The 21,042-nt window shown below is 38.8% G+C and overlaps 1 protein-coding gene across 9 annotated transcripts in view; it reads left to right on the top strand.

The window, feature by feature from the left end:
• The window catches only part of RGSL1 (regulator of G protein signaling like 1), a 106,869-nt gene that overhangs the window by 12,750 nt on the left and 73,077 nt on the right, over positions 1 to 21,042 (top strand). For 8 of the 9 annotated variants that reach the window (XM_017848131.1, XM_017848136.1, XM_017848132.1 and 5 more), the window contains 4 exons: positions 1,313 to 1,442; positions 9,646 to 9,750; positions 10,759 to 10,920; positions 11,948 to 12,915. In XM_017848131.1, coding sequence (XP_017703620.1) covers positions 1,313 to 1,442; positions 9,646 to 9,750; positions 10,759 to 10,920; positions 11,948 to 12,915 — 1,365 coding nt within the window. The remainder of the gene's footprint in view (positions 1 to 1,312; positions 1,443 to 9,645; positions 9,751 to 10,758; positions 10,921 to 11,947; positions 12,916 to 21,042) is intronic. The other variant, XM_017848135.1, reaches the window with a different exon arrangement.

The raw sequence follows: 21,042 nt of genomic DNA on the forward strand, positions 1-21,042 counted from the left end.
GAGCAGTTTTGATTGAGTTTCTTAGTCCTGAGTTCTAGTTTGATGCACTGTGGTCTGAGAGACAGTTTGTTATAATTTCTGTTCTTTTACATTTGCTGAGGAGTGCTTTACTTCCAGCTATGTGGTCAATTATGGAATAAGTACAATGTGGTGCTGGCTTCTCTGCAATTTCCTTTTTTTTTTTTTTTTTTTTTTGAGACGGAGTCTCGCTCTAGCCCGGGCTGGAGTGCAGTGGCCGGATCTCGGCTCACTGCAAGCTCCGCCTCCCGGGTTTACGCCATTCTCCTGCCTCAGCCTCCGGAGTAGCTGGGACTACAGGCGCCGGCCACCTCGCCCGGCTAGTTTTTTTTTGTATTTTTTAGTACAGACGGGGTTTCACCGTGTTAGCCAGGATGGTCTCGATCTCCTGACCTCGTGATCCGCCCGTCTCGGCCTCCCAAAGTGCTGGGATTACAGGCTTGAGCCACCGCGCCCGGCCACTTCTCTGCAATTTCTAATGACTACTCAACTATTCTCCAGAGGCATGTTTTTCTACCAGTTTTTTTCTTTATGGCCTTTTTCTTTTTTCTTATTTTTCCCCTTGTCCCCACTCCTGTTTTCCTTTTCCACTATGTAGACTTTAGACTTAACAGTGACTTCCACATCCCCTACAAGGGGCATATAGGATCAGAAAGACCACTCTAAACCCTGATAACAACAAGGTTTTGCTTTCTATGAGTTCTGGAGAATTGAGAAGAGACATTCCATGCTGATGCTTACATTTGATTTCCCAAGAATAACCCTGAAAACTGAAAAAAAATTACCTCCTTTCTCTGTGGCTTGATCCCTCAGGAATACATCCTGTATTCTAAATGATGGTATGTGTGAATCTTTGTTTTTGTACATGTTGTGCAGTTGATAGGGGTTACGAGCTTGTTAGAAATTATGAGTGTATTTACAAAGAAGCAAATTGAATAAAGTTGTGATCTGACACCACAGACCCAAATCTTTTCCGCTTTTCTTCTGTCAAGCAAGACTTTGATTTTTGCTTTAACAACTTCACTCAGGAATAAGAAATAATTTTTTCATGAAAGATGAAGCTTTTTATTTTCTACCAATCCATTTACTTCTTTGCAAATCTCTGCTCCTCTTTTATATTTCTTTTTTTTAAGCCCAGGTTCCAGGTTTATAGGAATTATTTTTAATCAATGCACCTCTCCTTCTGGCCAGACACTGCAAGTGTAAGACGATTAGTCACCCCTTACTAAGTTGTATTTTTTTTAGCAATTCAGTTTCATTTAGCATTTTTGTTTCTATTTTGCTTCGACTCTAGATTGCCAAATACAAAGGGTTATTGACCTGGTTGGAAAAATACCGATTACCTTTCTTCTGTAAAACAAACTTGTGTTTCCATTACATTCTCTGTCAGGAGCTCATCAGTTTCATTAAGTCCCCAGAAGGAGGTAAGCATTGATGTGCGTGTGTGTGTGTTTGTGTGTGTAGAAATGTAGGAAGTCACATTTCATAATGATCTTATGCCTGTCAGTACTATAGTAAAGTATAAATATTGGCTGAATTTATAGATATGTGCATAGCTCAGCCCATGTTATGGCAATAGGTAAACTCTTAACTGGAAATATTGGTATCTAGAGAAATATGCAGGAATCTGATGGACTGGGCTGTTTATCTCACTGTAGTCAGAAATGAGAAAATTAATGGTGGCCGCAGAACATAGTAAAATTGCCTAATCTAGAACCAACAGATTTCACCACCTTCATTACTACCATCTGGTTTAAGCCACCAGAATTTCTTACCTAGTTAATGAAATCATCTCTTAATTTGTCTCCTTGCTTTTACTCTTGCTCTCTTGCTCATAGAAGCCATAGTGAGACTCTTAAAAATTAATTGGTGGTGGTGCTGGAGGGACTCCTAGGAAGATGATGAAATAGGAAGCACTAGGAATCTGTTTCCTCATCTAGACAACAATTGCACTGGCAGAATCTATATGATGTCAATATTTTGAAACTCTAGAGTCTATTGAAGCTTGCAACTTTCAGGGGGAAAGTTTAGACAGTAAACTGTAGTCGATCTCATTCGATTTCAGCTCTTTGCACAGTAGCAACTACTTAGGCTCAACCCCAGCCCCATGGCACACAGTTGTGCACATGTTCCTGGGGCAGCTTACAGGAGCTAGGGTGGGCAAAAAGAACCTTGTGTTCCAAATATTAAGGATCTGTGATTTGATTGCTACTTCTGACCACAGAAGTCCAGGCAAAGACGTTGGCAGTCATTATTGTTGGACTTTCCCATTGTTGTAAGCCCCTCTCCCTCTAGCTGAAGTGATTTTTAGGGGATTTACAGAGCTGACATCTTCCCCTTTCTTCATTTTTCTCTCTCTTTTTTTTTTTTTCCTTTTGGGAGGCAGATCTTAAGGATTAGGGCATTCAAAAACAACAGCATATATGGAGAAAATTAGAAAGTAACTGCCTATGCTTAAAGAAAGCTGCAGGCTCGGAAAAGATATAAGAAGACAAGTTTACACCTCAGCCCAATTCTTGGCACAGAGATATCCTACAATAATAATAAAAAAATTAATAAAAATAACAACAACAACAAAACCGCAGCAAACTCTGTGAAAAGGAGGGAATCTGATTTCCAGAGTTAATACATCATTAGGTTCAAATACTCAGTTTTTAACAACAACAACAACAACAGTCAGAAGGCCCACAAAGAGGAAAGTATGGCTAATTTAAAGAAAATAAAGATAAACCTAAAGAAGTTGTCCTTAAGAGAGTTCTGATGGCAGATCTACTAGATAAAGACTTTAAAACAACTGTCTTAAATATGGTCAAAGAGAAAGTCGGGAAAGTGATAAATGAACAAAATGGAAATATTAATACAGAGAAAAACCTTAAAAAAAAAGCAATTCTGTAGCTGAAAAGCATGACTAAAATGAAAAATCTACTAGAAAGAGTTAAAGGCAGATTAGAGCAGGCAAAAGAAAGAATCAGTAAACCTGAAGATAGGACAGTAGAAACTATTAAATCTGACAAACAGAAAGAAAAAGGTTTAAAGAAAATTGAACAAAGCCCCTTGATGGGACTTGTGGGGCACCATCAAGCAGGTCAACATACACAAATTATGGACGTCTAGAAAAAGAGTAGAGAAAGAAAGGTGCAAAGAGAATATTTGAATATATAATGGCTAAAAACCTCTCAAACTTGATGAAAGACATGAATATAGACATCAAAGAGCCCAATGAACTCCAAGTAAGATGAAAGCTGAGGGAGCTTTCCTGCAAGAAATGCTCAAGAGAGTCCTGCAGGGTGAAATAAAAGAACACTAGACAGTAACTTGAAGCCATATGTAGTAAAGATCTTAATAAAAATAAATTTAATACCAACATCATAAAGTAATAAAAATAATATTTTAAAGTTATCATCATTATAATATTTATAACTGTACTTTTTTTAAGATTTAAGAGATTAATATATGTTTTAAAAGAATAACTACTCATAGTATTATTGTAACTTTGGTTGGTAACTCCACATTAAATTTTGTTTTCCACATAATTTAGGATGTTAATGCATGTTAATGAATTATTAGTTTATATTTTGGGGAACACAATATAATTTTATGACATCAACAACCAAAAGAGGTGGAGATAGAGCTGTCAAAGAAGCAAAGTTTTTGTATGTGACTGAAATTTAGCTGGTATAAATCAACTTAGAATGTTATAAATTTACAATGTTAAATGTAATCTTCATGATAACTGCAAAGAAAATAGCTACAGAATTTACACAAAAGGAAATGACAAAGGAATTTAAGTGTTTCACCAAAAAATCAATTAAACACAAAGGAAGACAATAATCCTGGCAATGCAGAACAAAAGAGCTATAAGGTGTATAGAAAGCAAATAGCAGAATGACATAAGTTTCTTCTTAATAGTAAATTACTTTAACTGTAAATGGATTAAACTCTCCAATAAAAAGACAGAGATTGCAAGAATAAATTTTAAAGCAAGATCCAATTACATGCTGTCTGTAAGAGACTCACTTTACAGTCAGAGACATAGATCGAAAGTGAATGGACAGAAAAAATATTCCATGTAAATAGTAACCAAAAGAGAGCAGGGGTGCCTATAATGATATCAGACAAAACAGACTTTATTTAATTAATTTATTTTTATCCTGCAAAAAATAGACTCCCCTTCCAAGTAGACTTTAAATTTTTTAAAAAAGTTTACAAGAGACAAAGAAGGATATTACTTGTTAATGCAAGGTTCAACATATCAAGATGTAACAACTATAAACATCTACACACCTAATGACAGACTCTCAAAATATATGAAGCAAAAATGGACAGAACTGAAGAGAAAATAGACAATCTTAAAATTATCATTGGATAGTAAGACAGAAGATAGGTAAAGAAATAGACACTTAAACAATATATTAAACTAGCTAGATCTAAGACATATACAGGACACTCTACTCAACAACAACAGCATACACATTCTTCTCAAGTGTACATGGAACATTTTCCAGGATAGATTATATATTAGGCCAGAAATTCTCAACAAATTTTAAAAGATAGCATACAAAGTATCTTCTCTGACCACAAATGGATGAAATTAGAAATAAATAACAGAAGTTAAAGTAGAAAATTCACAAAATTGTGGAAATTAACACAGTCTTAAACAATGGATCAAAGAAAAAATTACAAGGGAAATTAGAAAATACTTAGAGATAAATGGAAATGAAAATATAACAAAACTTATGGGATAAAATAAAAGCAGTACAATGGGAAAATTTATAGCTATAAATGTTTACATCTTAAAAGAAAATCTCAAATAACACAACTTTACAACTTAAGGCTCTAGAAAAAGAACAGCAAATTAAACCCAGAGCTAGCAGAAGAAAAGAAATAAAGATTAGAGCAAATAATGAAATAGAGAAAATCAATGAGATCAAAATTGGTCCTTTGAAAAGTCAGCAAAATAAACCTTTAGTTAAATGGATTAAGAAAAAAAGAAGACTGGCCTGGTGTGGTGGCTCACACCTATAATCCCAGCACTTTGGGAGGCCACGGGGGAACCAGCCTGGCCAACATGGTGAAACCCTGTCTCTACTAAAAATATAAAAATTAGCCAGGCATGATGGCGGGGTCCTGTAATCCCAGCTACTCATGAGGCTGAGGCAGGAGAATCACTTGAACCTGGGAGGCGGAGGTTGCAGTGAGCCGCGGTCATGCCACTGCACTCCAGCCTATGTGACAGAGCAGGACTCTCTCAGAAGAAAAAAAAGAAAAGAAAAAAAGACGACTTAATAATTACTAAAAAAAAAAAAAGAAAAAAGAAAAAAGACTATAAATCACTAAATTCAAAATGAGTCTGGCCATGATGGTTCATGCCTATGATCCCAGAACTCTACGAAGCCAGGGTGAGAGGATTGCTTGAGGCCACAAGTTCAAGATCAGCTTGGGCAACATAAAGAGACCCAGTATCCACAAAAAATGAAATTAAAAAATCCAGACAGGTGTCATGCACCTGTAATTCTAGCTAATTGGGAAGGTGAGGCAGGAGGATTGCTTGAGCCCAGGAGTTTGAGACTGTAATGAGGAGTTTGATCATGCCACTGCACTCCAGCCTACATAACAGAGCAAGACCCTATCTTAAAATGAAAATAAAATGAAAGTGGGGACATTACTATCAATTCTACAGAAATAAAAAGGATTATAGAAGAGTACTCTGAACAACTGCACACCAACAAATTTGGTAGCCTAGATGAAATAGAAGGATTCCTAGAAACACACAATCTACCAATGCTCAATCAAAAGATATAGAAAATCTGAGTAGACCTATAACTAGCAAAGAGATTAAAATGGTAATCTAAAATCTCCTGACAAAGAAAAGTCCTGGACCTGATGGTTTTACTGGTGAGTTTTACCCCAAACACTTAAAGAAGAATTGATACTAAACTATTCTTAAACTGTTCCAAAAGACTGAAGAGGCAGGACCACTTTCTGACTCATTCTTTGAGGCCAGCATTACCCTGATACTAAAGTCAAACAAGGCACTATAAGAAAAGAAAAGTATTGACCAATATTCCTGATGAACATCGATGCAAAAGTCTGCAATGAAATACTAGCAAATCACATTCAACAGTATATTAAAAGGATTAATTAAATACCATGCCCAAAAGGGATTTTTTTTTCCTGGAATGCAAGGACACCTCAATATATGAAAATGAATGAATGTAATGTACCACATTAACAGAATGAAAGAAGAAAACTACATGATCATCTCAATAGGTGCAGAAAAAGCATTTGACAAAATCCAACACCCTTTCATTTAAAAAAATTCCAATAAACTAGGATTAAGAGGAAAGTATCTAAACATAATAAAAGCTACATATGAAAAACCCACAGTGAACATCATACTCAATGACAAAAAACTGAAAGCTTTTTCTCTAAGATCAGGAATAGGAAATGCCTGCTTTCACTACTTCTATTTCACACCATACTGGAAACTCTCACCAGAGCAATTTGGCCAAAAGAAGAAGGAAAAATAAGAGACATCGTAATTGGAAAGAAAAAGGTCAAATGATCTTCATTTGCAGATAATTTAGTATTTTATAGAAAAATCCAAAGATTATACACACACACACACACACACACACACACACACACACACACACACAACTGTTAGAACTAAGAAATGAATCCAGCAAAGTAGCAGGATACAAAGTCGACAAAAAAGGAAAGAAAAATCAGTTGCACTTCCATACACTTACAATGAACAATCTGAAAGGAAAATTTTAGGAACAATTTCATTAACAATAGCATTAAAAAGAATAAAATACTTAGGAATTCACTTAAGGAGGTGAAAGACTTGCACAATAAAAACTTCAAAACATTGCTGAAAGAAATTAAAGAAGACATAAAAAAATGCCTCCCATGTTTATTTATGGATTGGAAAACTTAATGTTGTTAATATGCCAATACTACCCAAAACAATCTACAGATTCATGCAATCTGTATCAAAATCCCAATGACATCTTTTGCAGAAATAGAAACGTCAATCCTAAAATTTCCAAGGAACTCCAAATAGCCATAACAATTTTGAAAAAAAGAACAAAACTAGAGGACTCACCTTCTGATTTCAAAACTTACTGCAAGTTTATAGCAATCAAAACAATGTGGTGGCATAAACACAGACATATAAAAAGATGGAATAGAATAAAAAACCCGGAAATAAACCCTCACATGTATGATTTTTGACAAGGGTGCCAAGACCATTCCATGGGAAAAGGACCATCTTTTCAACAAATGGTCCTGGGTAAACTGGTTGTCCACATGTGAAATAATGAAATTGGACCTTTACATAACACCATATATGAAAATGTACTCAAAATGGATCAGAGACCTAAATTTAAGGCATAAACAGCAAAACTCATGAAAAAACATACGGAGGGCAAAATCTTCACAACATTGGAATTGGCAGTGATGTCTTGGATATGACAGGAACGGAAGAAGCAACAACAAAGAATTGGGTTTCATAAAAAAATTAAAAAATTTGTGCATCAAAAGATACTCTCAAAAGTAAAAAGAGCCTAAATAATGGAAGAAGATCTTCAAAATCATATATCTGAGAAAGTATTGATATCCAGAATATACAGAGAACACCTAAAACTCAACAACAACAGCAAAGAGCAACATGATTCAAAACTAGGGAAAATACTTAATTAAACAACACATTCCTCCAAAGACAATATGCAGATAGCCAATAGCACATGAAAAGATGCTCTACAGGACTAAGCATTAGGGAAACACAAATCAAAACTATAATGAGATACCATCACACACCCATTGTGTACCAAAAAAAATAAGATAACAAGCATTGGTGAGGATGTGGAGAAATTGGAACTCTTTTGCATTTGTTGGTGGGACTGTAAAATGGTACAAAAACTGTGGAAAATAGCATGGAGGTTTCTCAAAAATTAAAAATAGAATTACCATATGGTCCAGCAATTTAACTGCTGGGTATATACTCAAAAGAATTGAAAGCAGGGTCTGGAGAGATATTTGTACATTCATGTACATAGGAGCATTATTCGCAATAGTTAAGTGTGGAAACAGTCCAAGTAACCATCAATGGATGAATGGATAAGCAAAATGTGAGATATATATATATATATCCAATGGAATATTATTCAGCCATAAAACAGAAATTATGACAGACTATGACATGAATAAAACCTGAAGACATTATGCTTATTGAAGTAAGCCAGTCACAGAAAGACACATACTATATGATTTTACTTATATGCGGTACTTAGGATAGTCAAAGTCATAGAGAAAGGAAGTAGAATGGTGATTGTAGCAGCTGGGAGGAGGGGGGAACTAGGGAGTTACTGTTTAATGAGTAAAGAGTTTCAGTTTTGCAAGATGAAAAGAATTTTGGAGGTGGATGATCATGATGGTTGTACAAAATTATTAATACACTTAATGCCACTAAACCATACATTTTAAAATAGTTAAGATGGTAAACTTTATGTTATATGTATTCACCCACAATAAAAATATTGGAAAAAATGTATTTCAGATCACATTATTTCCTCACTGTCTGCACTGCTTCTCAACACCTCCAATACTACCAATGACTCCTGTGTCAATGAGAAATTCAACACCCCTACAGTGATCTTCAAGATCCTAGAGAGCTGGCCCCATTTCCTCTCTTACATCATCTCCTCCTACTTCCCTCCTCTCACTCATTCCATTCCAGTCACATTGGCCTCCTTGCAGTTCCTCAAACATGCTGGACGCATTTCCACTTAAAGGCTTTGCACTGGCTTTTTCCCCTACCTGGAATGCTCTTTCTGTAGATACTCACATGGCTCCTTCTCTCACCTCCTCAACTCTTTGTACAAATCTTGTCTCCTCATTGAAGCACTACCAATTTCTTTTATCCTGCTCCACATTTTTTCTATTCTGATTATAACCTTCAACCTCACTAGATAGTGTTCTTATTTATTATGCTTCTTGTGTGCCTGTCTTCTTCACAAGAATACAGACTCCTTGGAGGCAGGAATTTTTTGTTCTGTTTGCTGATGTATATCAAGCACCTATATTGGTGCCTGATACTTAGTAGGCATTTAATGAACATGTATTGAAAGAATGAATGAATAAAATTTTCATCTAAAGTTGAATTAGTCACTTTTGGCTCACTAGCCAAAGGAAACTGAATATGTTTCACCCTAGGCAAATTTAAGATTCAGGAGTATTCACAAAGTAAAATGTTGTAAGAAATCACCTGCTATATTCAACTAACCCCCTTCAATATATATATATAGGTAAAGTTGGATTAAAATGCACACTAAGGGCAAAGTCCCTGTCAGGTTGAGACTGTAGAAGGGAAGGGGCTTTGGTTGGAGGGTTTATGAGCTGTGAATTGTGCGCATGCTTGTGCATCCCTCCCATGAACCTTAACGTGTCACCGGATGGTGCCTAGCTTCAAAAGCACCACATAATCTGGACCCTATTCATCTAATTGGTCACAATTTGTCCTCACCACAGTAAACAAATGGGGGTCTGGCAGTGTGCAAGGCTGGGAGAGGGGCCAGGGGAAGAGTTCATTCTTTCTCTCTTATGGTGGAATTTTCCTGGCAGCCAAGATGATGAGATGGAAAAAGGCAGACCAGTGGCTACTCCAGAAATGCATTGGCGGGGTCAGAGGGATGTGGCGCTTCTATTCCTACCTCACAGGCAGTGCAGGTGGGTTCTTGGGGTTGTTCCTGGGGCTTTTGCAAGTTCTTAATGGTTTTCAGGTTGCCCTAAGCCCCAGTTAACAGTTATGTGTGTCTATGGTGAATATAAAAATGTTTAATAATGCAGTTTGGATAATAATCTTTGAAAACTGAGGTCCATAGTGTAGGTTAAGGGAAAAGCAGTCAGAGTACCTTTTACTCATTTATTCATTCATTCATTTAATAATATCATTAAGCACTGCTATGTGGCAGCCACTGTGCTGATAGCTTGGGTTACAAAGGTGAACAAGAGCTGTAAGTCCCTGCTTCACAAAGCTGCTATTTTGGTGGGGAGACAGACAAGGAACAAGTAAACAAATCCTGGTAATGGGAGTGATGGGAACTGGCTTCTGTGCTATTGAGTCCAGTAGTTTCTGGATTCTGGGAGGCTGGTAGCTGGCCCTGGCTGACACTCCAGCTGAATAACATTAAGTTTTATCCAGGCCTTAGCCCTAATTTTAAGGGTGAAATCCTGGATTTCCAGGGAGCAGGTAGGGAAGATCTAGATGGACTACATCTTTCACTTTGCCACTCAGAGTTCAGGCCTTGCCAAGTTTTAACGAAAGGGGATGTAGTCTTTGACATCTTTTGGCTCCAGTGTCCTTCTGCAGGTCATTCTCAGTCCATGATCTAGGAAATGTGGTTTTTTTTCTCCCCCAATCTTCATTTTTTTGGACAAAATTTAATTATTTCATAATCCACCCCCAGAGTCTTGCAGTTTTCCCTCCAGTGATGGTTTTCTAACAGGCACAACAAAAGTCAAAGAATTCCCATGCATTAAGCCTCTTCTCCCCATGCCTCCAATTCTCCCCCACAGTAGAACTTTTCTAGAGATGATACCTTGAACCAATCACCAGGAATGATGATTGATGCAGTGGAACAGGCTGGTGGGGGATGTCAGCTGATTCACCCAGATGCAACCACCAAAGGGGCAAAACTAGGGTATAGCTCTGTGCCTCTTTTGTCTCACCTGTAGGTGAAGAATTGGTGGATTTCTGGATCCTTACTGAGAAGATCCTGAGCATAGATGAGATGGACCTGGAAGTGAGAGACTACTACCTGTCCCTCCTCCTCATGCTGAGGGCCACCCATCTGCAAGAGGGCTCCAGGGTGGTAACCCTCTGCAACATGAACATCAGTAAGAATTATAAAGCATATTTTGGGGGGGGATACAACAAAAAAGTAAATCCAGTGTCTGATAATCCTCAGTCTCCTTCTTTGCAGGAAACCCCACCTTCTTTCCGTCTTTGATGTATCAGAGATGCTAGTGGCAACCCCAACCCTTAACCAGGAAAGTGTTGAAAGACACCAGTTGTCCTTAAGCTGGCACTTGCCTCTCTGTGAGATATTACCTGCCAATGAAGGCTGATTGGAAGGGAGGAGGAGGAATTGGGGCAGGATACTTGAAAAGCACCTGTAACATTTAAGCCTACATACTTTTGTATTTTATTTTTTTAATTGGGATTCTCTAGAACAAACTGCAACCCACCAGCCAAATGCAGTGTACGTGGCCTGCGAGCTAAGACCATTTTTACATTTTTATAGGACTTTTAAAAAAAGAAGGAAATTTTATGTGATTTACAGAGCCAACATATTTACCAGCTGGCCCTTTACATAAAAAGTTTGTCAACTTCTTCTCTGGAACGTAAGATTTATTTATATTTGTTTGTTCGTTGATTAAATGAGGAGGCATTCCTAACTTGAATACAGATATGTTCCAAAAGATGTGCAGTTTGGGATTATTCACACTCCTCTCTACTCACATAGGTAATTGAGAATTGATGACATTAAAATCAGGGCTAGTTCTACTTATCCAAACCTCTTCATCAAAAATCCTGTTCAGACATAGATGTCTCTTGTTCTTAATCATTTTTCTTGTGCTTTTGCTCTTCTTTGAAGTAACATTTAATAGTCTAAAGAGTAACTAGAAGAATCCCATAACATGGCTTATTTCTATGGAGAATAAGATCAAGGGATCACTGTGTGCTGAGAAAACCATAAAAATGTGTCAACTCTATATTTTAACTATTCATACTCCAGGATTGTGTGAGGAACTAATAAAATGCTATACAAAAACATTTGAAAAAATTTAAAACCTCTCCAACATCATCATCACTGCCATCATCACATCATTTTCACCCATCATTTCTCTGTATTATTTCCAGAGTCCCTCCTGAGCATCTCCATCTGGCATCCCAACCAGTCAACCACTAGGAGGGAGATCCTGAGCCACATGCAGAAAGTGGCTCTGTTCAAACTCCAGAGCTACTGGCTTCCCAACTTTTACACCCACACCAAGATGACCATGGCCAAGGAGGAAGCATGCCATGGTCTGATGCAGGAGTACGAGACTCGCTTATACAGCGTTTGCTACACCCACGTAGGAGGGCTCCCTCTGAACATGAGCATCAGGAAGTGCCACCACTTTCATAAACAGTACTCAAGCAGGAAAGCCAAGAGGAAGATGTGGCAATTGGTAGATCCTGACTCTTGGTCTCTGGAAATGGACCTCAAGCCAGATACTATTGGTACGCCCCTGCAGGAGACATGTCCTCAAGAGAAAGTGGTTATACAAATGCCTTTCCTGAAAATGGCTTCTTCAAAGGAAACAAGAATCAGTTCCCTGGAAAAGGATATGCATTGTGCAAAAAAATCCGGCATGAAGAATAAAGCCAAGAGCCACCTCCACATGGAAGGCCTCTTTGAGACAAGGGTCTCTACTCACCTGAGGACCGTCACCCCCATCATCCATCACTCCTCCAAGATGACAATTCAGAAAGCCATCAAGCAAAACTTCTCTTTAGGATACATCCACTTGGCCTTGTGTGCTGACTCCTGTGCAGGGAACCCTTTCCGGGACCACCTGAAGAAGCTGAATTTGAAAGTGGAGATCCAACTTCTTGACCTTTGGCAGGACCTGCACCATTTCCTCAGTGTCCTTGTAAATAACAAGAACAATGGGAATGCAATCTTTCGTCACTTGCTGGGTGACAGAATCTGCGAACTCTACCTGAATGAGCAGATTGGTCCACACTTACCACTCAAATCCCAAACCATTCAGGGCCTGAAGGAACTGTTGCCTTCTGGAGATGTGATCCCCTGGATTCCCAAAGCCCAGAAGGAGATTTGCAAGGTAGGCCATGCCTCACAGAAATGAGTTAGTATCTGGCAAATTAGGACAAAACTGACTAAAAATCCCATCTGGTCACTATACTGGCTAAGTAACTACATAATTACCCACATAAACCTTCACATATTGAAGAGTTGGTTGTTCTGTTAAGGCAGGGGTCCCTAGACCCTGGGCCACAAATCTGTATCAGTCCATGGCCTGTTAGGATTTGGGCCGCACGGCAGAAGGTGAGCAGCAGGTAAGCAAGCGTTACTGCCTGAGCTCCATCTTCTCTCAGATCAGTGGCAGCATTAGAGTGCAAACAGTATTGTGAACTGTGCATATGAGGGATCTGGGTTGCATGCTTCTTGTGAGAATCTAATGCCTGATTATCTGAGGTGGAACAGTTTCATTCTGAAATCATCCCCCCAGCCCCCAGTTCACGGAAAAAACTGTCTTCCACAAAACTAGTCCCTGTGTCAGAAAGGTTGGGGACCACTGTCTTAAGGCACACATTTTGCAACTTTTCCCAAATCGGCCAAAAACTCTAAAGCACAGTGGAGGTGGGGAGTGGTTGATGTCCATTCCTTCTTCACTTTCTTGTTATATGAAGCCTCCCCAAACCATGAACCTCAGAGTATTCTATGAGGAAAGTTTTAAATTTTTGTTATAAACATTATGTATTGAAAACAAGGTCTCCCTTTACTAGACTAGCCATCAAGGAAAAGTCCAATTAGGATGAGTTTATTCTCCATGATAGATCATGTGCTAAGTCACAAAAAGGTCTTAACAAATTTAAGATTAAAAATATTCCATTGCCAGATGTGGTGGCACATGTTTGTAGTCCTAACTACTTAGGAGACTGAGGTGGGAGGATCACTTAAGCCCAGGAGTTCAAGGTTACATCTATGATCACACCACTTCACTCCAGCCTGGGTGAAAGAATGAAACCCTGTCTCTAAAATAATAAAATGAAATAACATTACAATTTTTTTTTTTTTGAGACAGAGTCGCGCTCTGTCACCCAGGCTGGAGTGCAGTGGCGCAATCTTGGCTCACTGCCACCTTCCTCTCCTGGGTTCAAGCAATTCTCCTACTTCAGCCTCCCGAGTAGCTGGAATTACAGGCGCCCACCACATGCCCACCTAATTTTTGCATTTTTCTTAGAGACGGGATTTCACCACATTGGCCAGGCTGGTCTCAAACTCCTGACCTCAGGCAATCCACCCCTATCAGCCTCCCAAAGTGCTGGAATTACAGGCATGAGCCACCGCACTTGGCCACAAGTTTTTTTTTTATTAAGTGCAATGGAGTGAAACTAGAAATCAAGAATAGAAAATGGGAAAATTTATAAATACACAGAATTAAACAACACACTTTTAAACAACTAGTAGCTCAAAACAAAATCAAAAGGGCATTTGAAAATAATTGAGACCAATGAAAATAAAAACAACATACCAAAACTTATGGGATGTAGCAAAAGCAGTACTAAGATGGATGTTTATGGCAATAAATGCCTATATTAAAAAAGAAAAATCTCAAATAAACCACCTAACTTTACACCTCACAGAACCAGAAAAAGAAGAACTAAACCTAAACTTATCAGAAGGAAGAAGAGGATAAAGATTAGAGAAGAAATAAATGAAATGGAGAATAGAAACTCAATTTTTAAAAACATAAAACTAAGTTTGCTTTCTTAAGCAATAAATGAAATCAACAAATCCTTAGCTAGGCTTAAAAAAAGAGAAGATTCAAATAAATAAAATTGTAAATGAAAGAAGAGACGTTACAATTTATTCCCACAGAAATAAAAAGGATAATAAAAGACTACTATTAATAATTACACACCAACAAATTGGACAACCCACAAGAAATAAATTTCTAGAAACATACAACTTACCATGACTAAGTCGAGAAGAAATTGGAAGCCTGAACAGACCAGTAACAGTTAAAGAGACTGAAGAAGTAATAATAAACTTCCCAAAAAAGAAAAACCAGAGACAAGATGGCGTCACTGGTGAATTCTATCAAATATTTTAATAATTAATACTAATCCTTCTTAAACTCTTCCCAAAAATATAAGAAGAGAGAACATTTTCAAAGTAATTTTATGAGGCTAGAGCCACCCTGACACCAAAGCCAGACAAAGACACAAGAAGAAAAGTAAACCACGGGTCAATATCCCTGAGGAAAACAGATGCAAATATTCACAAGAAAATACTAGCATGGCCAGGTGCAGTGGTTCATGCCTGTAACCTCAGTACTTTGGGAAGCAGAGCTGGGAAGACTGCTTGAGCCCAGGAGTTAGAGACCAGCCTGGGCAACATGACAAAACCCTGTCTTTATAAAAAATAAAAATATTATCTGGGCATGGTGGTGTGTGCCTGTGGTCCCAGCTACTTGGGATACTGAGAAGGGAGGATTTCTGGAAGAATTTGAGGCTGCAGTGAGCCATGTTCATGACACTGCATGTCAGTCTGGTGACAGGCAAGATGCTGTCTTTAAAAAGAAAAGCAAAAAATACTAGCAAACCAAATACAACAGCATATTAAAAGAATTATACATAATTACCAGGTGGGATTTATCCCTGGGTTATAAGGATGGTTTGACCTATGCAAATCAATCACTGTGATGCAACGCATTAACAGAAGTAAAGATAAAAACCACATCATCAACTCAACAGATGCCAAAAAATTACTTGACAAACTTCAAAATATTTTTTCTCTCAAAAATTACATATATAAGGAAGGTACTGCCACACAATAAAGGCCATTTATGAAAAGCTTGCTGCAACATCATACTCAATGGTGAAAAGCTGACATCATTTCCTCTAACATCCAGAACAAGCTAAGGATTCTCATTCTTGCCCCTCCTGGTCAACAGAATACTGGGAGTCCTAGCCAGAGCAAGTAGACAAGAAAAATAAAAAATAAAAGGCATCCAAATATAAAAGGAAGAAGTGAAACTATATAGACAAAGTAAAACTATCATGCCTCTGTTTGCAGATGACATTATCTTATATGTAGATAACCCTAAAATTGCCACAAAAAAACTGTTAAAACTAATAAGCAAATTCAGTAAAGTTGCAGGATAAAATCAATATTCAAAAACAGTTGTGATTCTATACACTGACACTAAACCTGCATACTATTTTTCACCCTGGATGCCCAAATTTACATTACTGTTTGTGGGAGTGTAAATTGGTGTGACCAGTATGGAAAACAGTATGCAGGTTTCTCAAAAAATGAAAAGTAGAATCACCTTTTGATCCAGCAATTCCACTTCTGGGGATATATCCAAAGGAATTAAAATCTGGATCTTGAAGAGATACCTGCACAGTCATGTTCATTGCAGAATTATTCACAATAGCCAAGATATGAAAACAACTGAAATGTGCATCAAAAGATGAATGGATAAAGAAAATATGGTATACATGGTGCAGTACTATTCAATCTTTAAAAAGAAGGAAGTCCTGCCTTTTGCAACAACACAAATGAGACCTGGAGGATATCATGCTAATTAAAATAAATAAGACACAGAAAGACAAATACTGCATAATCTCACTTATGTGCTGAATCTAAATCAGATAAATTCATAGAAGCAGAAAAAAGAATGACAGTTGCCAGCGGCTTCAGGGAGGTGTTGATTAAACTGTACCATGCTTCAGTCATGAGAGACAAATTTACTGTACAACATATGAAATATCATTTAACAATTCTATATTGTATACTTAAAATTCACTGAGAGAATAGGTCTTGTGTTAAGTGTTTTTACCACAAAAGAAAAAAGAAACACAAATGAAACCAAAGGGAACAGGAAGAAATTTTTGGAAGATAGGTTTGTGGTATTGATTGTGATGACAGTTTAATGGGTGTGTACTTATCTTCAAAGACATTAAGTTGTATACATTAAATTTCTACAGGTTTTTGTGTGTCAATTATACCTTAATAAAGGGCTTAAAAATAATTTTTAAAATACATACATAATATATGTGTGTATATATATAATAAATGTATAATTCTCATAATGTATATGAATACATATATGCATATAGTGTATATCTATTATGTACACATAAAATATACTAGTATTATATTTCAAATGAGACATAATGTGTATATGTAATATTTATAGACATGTATTTCTATTGTTTTGCTTATTTCCATTTTTTAACTTTTATTTTAGGTTTGGGGGTACCTGTTCTGGTTTGTTATATAGGTAAACTTATGTCACAGGAGTTTGTTGTACAGATTAGTAGCGCTTGGGTCTTGGGGTACACGTTCACTTATGTAGAATGTTTGGATGTAGGCTGCCCACAGAGCCAGGATATGTGACTCTGCAGCACTGCCTAGTAGCTCAAGCCCAGGGGTTCGGTTGTAACTGTGATTCTACCCTGAGGGACAGAGCACAGCCCTGGCCCAGCGTTGGGGAAGAAGGGGTGCTCTGGAGGTTTGGGCTCACAGAGTGGGTTTGGGAACCTGAGCCAATAGGGCTCATTGGCAACTCAGGTCCCTAGGGATGAGGCACCATGTAGTGGTGACTCTGGACCCTGGGATGGTGGGGCTCAGAAGTATCCCATACTGTGAAGCCAGCTACAGTGGCACCAACTATCCTAGAATACTTGGGATACAGTGAAAGGAATGTCTTAGCAGCTAGGACTCTGGAGGGCTAGTTCAGCTCCAGGGAATGCACGATACTATAATTCTTTTGGCCTGTAGTGTGGGGTTCCTCAGCTCAGCCACTGTTCTGTTTCCCTGGGACCCGGGGTATTATGCCATCTTAGCCCTGGAATGCACAGCTGCTCAGTGCCACTTCAGCTTAGGGCCAGGGGTGTGACTATGCCAGGTAGCCTAGGCACTATTTCCCTGGGATGTAAGATGCCACTCAGCTTAGGTATTGGTGTACATGACCACTCTTCTGGGAGGCAGGACACTGTTTTAAATCAGGCACTGAGAAGATGTGACTGCTCTGAACAGCCAAGGTTCTGTTCTCCCAGGGGCCGGGGTACAGCAGCAACTGGGAGAGGCAGATGGAGGAGTTCCACCAATGCATCATTTTCCCAGGAGGGCGTGTGAAACTTTGGCTTCAGTTCACAGGTTCGGGGCTCAGCAGAGACTGGGAGATAAATATGGCGCAGCTGCACCAAGGCACTGTTTCCTCAGGAGGCAGTATGCCATTTCAGTTCAGGCCCCTAGGGGCAGAGTGCAGCTGAGGCTGAGAGTGGTAGATGAAGCAATTCTACCAAAGTGCCATTTCCCCAGGAGAGAGTGTAGAGCTTAATGTTCAGCCTGAAGGAGTTGGGTAGAGGTGGGCAGAGCAGTTCCACTTGTGGTTGGCCCCAAGGGAAAGAGTGTGACAGCTGCCTGCAGCTTGGCTTGGGCATGTTAGACCATCGGGTGGGGGTAGTTTGGCAGCAGTTTACCCTCAGGGATGAAGAGAAGTTGTGGCTGTTTGCCCCTGGAGCAAGACACATTCCAGCAGTAATATCAGGTCCAAGATGGTATAGCACAGTAGTCTTGCAGGCCATGGGGGCAGGGCACAGTGTCAACTCCTTCTCTTGGGGGAGCATAGCTGTGTGGCCATTAGGCAGCTCCCTCTGCTGGGCTTAGTGCCTGTGAGGACTGCAGGGGACCCCAATGGTGAGGACTGTAGGTGTCTAATGTGTTAATGAGGGCTGCTGAGATCCTCTAGCCTAGCTTTTCACAACAGGGAGAGGTTCCTCCTGGTCCCCAGCTGATGTAGGCTTGGGGAGTGGGTGGTGGAGACCCAGTGTTTCCTTTCATTCTCTCTGTGGCTATCCTGAGTTTCTGTGTTCATCAGGGTTTCTGTTATTCCTTCAGTGTACACTTCAATTGTACACTTTCCTTTCGTTATTTTTACTTTTATTAGAAGGTAGTTATTCATGTATTGTTTCAGTTGTGTTTGTGGAGGCATGGGCAAGTGCTAGGGGCTTCTAGTCAGCCATCTTGCTGACATCACTCATCCTGATCCTTGGTTTTCTCATCAGTACATTGGGGATTATAATGGCTGCTTCAAAGACACTCTATATGCAGCGCCTGGTAATGAGTAGGTAAATACATGTTCATCCTCTTCTGACCTCTTTTCAGACACATATAACCTTAGAATAAGTCATTAGAGGTTCTGTCATCCCTTCTTTCATTGTACAGCTGATGGGTCAGATTCTCACTGCTATTTACTAACAAGTGCAGAGCCAGTGTCCAGATTCCTGTTCAGTCTATTGCAAGGTTAGCAAACTACAGTCTGGGAGCCCAATTCAGCTTCCCACATGTATTTGCATGGCCAGCAAGCTAGGGATGGTTTAACATTTCTTTATAGTAGAAAAAAAATCAAAAGAAGAACATATTGTGTCACAGGGTTAATACATGAAATTCAAATTTTAGTGTACATAAATAAAGTTTTATTGCAACAAAACTGTGCCCGTTTGTTTACATACTACCATGTCCTACAACTACATAGTTGAGTACTTGCAATAGACTATATAGCCTATAGTAAATATCATAAAATATTTACTATCTGGCACTTTATAGAAAACGTTTGCAGAACCTTGATCTATTGCATCACACACTGCTCTGAGAAGGGGCCAGGAGGTTTATCAAGTGATGGACAAGCTCAATTCTAAAGACAATCCTAATACATTCTAACAAAAAACTATTATAGGGTTTTTAGATGCTGTTTTATCATATTTATTATTTATGGCTACTATTTTAATGCATATCTGGTTTCTTTTAATAGAAAATGCTCTATTAAGCTTTGTTTCTTAAGAAATAAATCTACTTATCAATTAATTAATAGGTAGAGTCTTAACTTTTTTTTTTTTTTTTTTTTTTTCTTTTGAGACAAAGTCTCCCTCTGTTGCCCAGGCTGAAATGCAGTAGCATGATCTTGGTTCACTGCAACCTCCACCTCCTGGGTTCAGGTGATTCTTCCACCTGAACTCCCCAGTAGCTAACTTGTGGTACTCCCTGGGGGTGTCATGCGCCTCCCACAGGTGCACGCCACCATGCCCAGTTATTTTTTGTCTTTTATTTTTAGGTAGAGCTGGGGGTTTCACCATGTTGCCCAGGCTGGTCTCAAACTCCTGGTCTCAAGTGATCTGCCCATCTCAGTCTCCAAAAGGGCTAGGATTACAGGCGTGAGGTGTGAGTCACTGTACCCAGCCTGAGTCATAAATCTTTTTTACTTATTTATTTGTTTGAGATGGCATTTCACTCTTGTTGCCCAGGCTGGAGTGCAATGGCGTGATCTCGGCTCACTGCAACCTCCACCTCCCGGGTTCAAGCAATCCTCCTGTCTCAGCCTCCCAAGTAGCTGTGATTACAGGCATGCATCACCATGACTAACTAATTATGTATTTTTAGTGGAGACGGGGTTTCTCCATATTGGTCAGGCTGGTCTTGAACTCCCGACCTCAGCTTTCCAAAGTGCTAGAATTACAGGCGTGAGCCACCATGCCCGGCCTAGTCATAAACCTTTTAAACCAAAAGGGATGTTAATAGGGTGCTCATTTCACACATGCTTTTTTATTATTTGTATTTAATATATATTTACAGTTATTTATTAATGAGTAACATTATATTACATTACATATTGCTCGGATTCAATCACTGAACTGAATTGTCTCAGGAATATACTTCACTCAAGTTTCCCAGGAGCCAAGGAGATTTGTTAAAGCTACTAAAATTTATATCCCTAAACTCACCTTTTGGCTGCATAATTGAGGCAGTTGGCGGAGATAATCTTACATTCTTAAAAGTTACTATCAATAATTCATTGCCTACAAAATAATCCCCAGATTACTCAGCAAGTCATTCAAGTCCCTCATATATAATTCCAATGCATCTCTGCTTCCTCTCTTGCCACTTTCCCATCCCTGGGCTCTTCACATGAATGCTACATTTCAGCCCACACTGGAGTACTCATCATTCCCAAACATGTTCTTTCCCATCCCCATGCCTTTGTTTAAGCTCTTTCTACTGCCTGGCATGATCTTTACTCAACTTCCCTATGATGAGCTCCTACTTATCCTGCAACATGCACATTAGATTAAACCTCGTTACCTTTATGAATTCTTCCTGGATTTCCCTGACTGAATCAGAAGCTTTGTTAATACCCCTGTTAGAGCATGTGTTA

Source organism: Rhinopithecus bieti, unplaced genomic scaffold, assembly GCF_001698545.2.
Source record: "Rhinopithecus bieti isolate Rb0 unplaced genomic scaffold, ASM169854v2 scaffold_27006, whole genome shotgun sequence".
Taxonomy (NCBI): domain Eukaryota; kingdom Metazoa; phylum Chordata; class Mammalia; order Primates; family Cercopithecidae; genus Rhinopithecus; species Rhinopithecus bieti.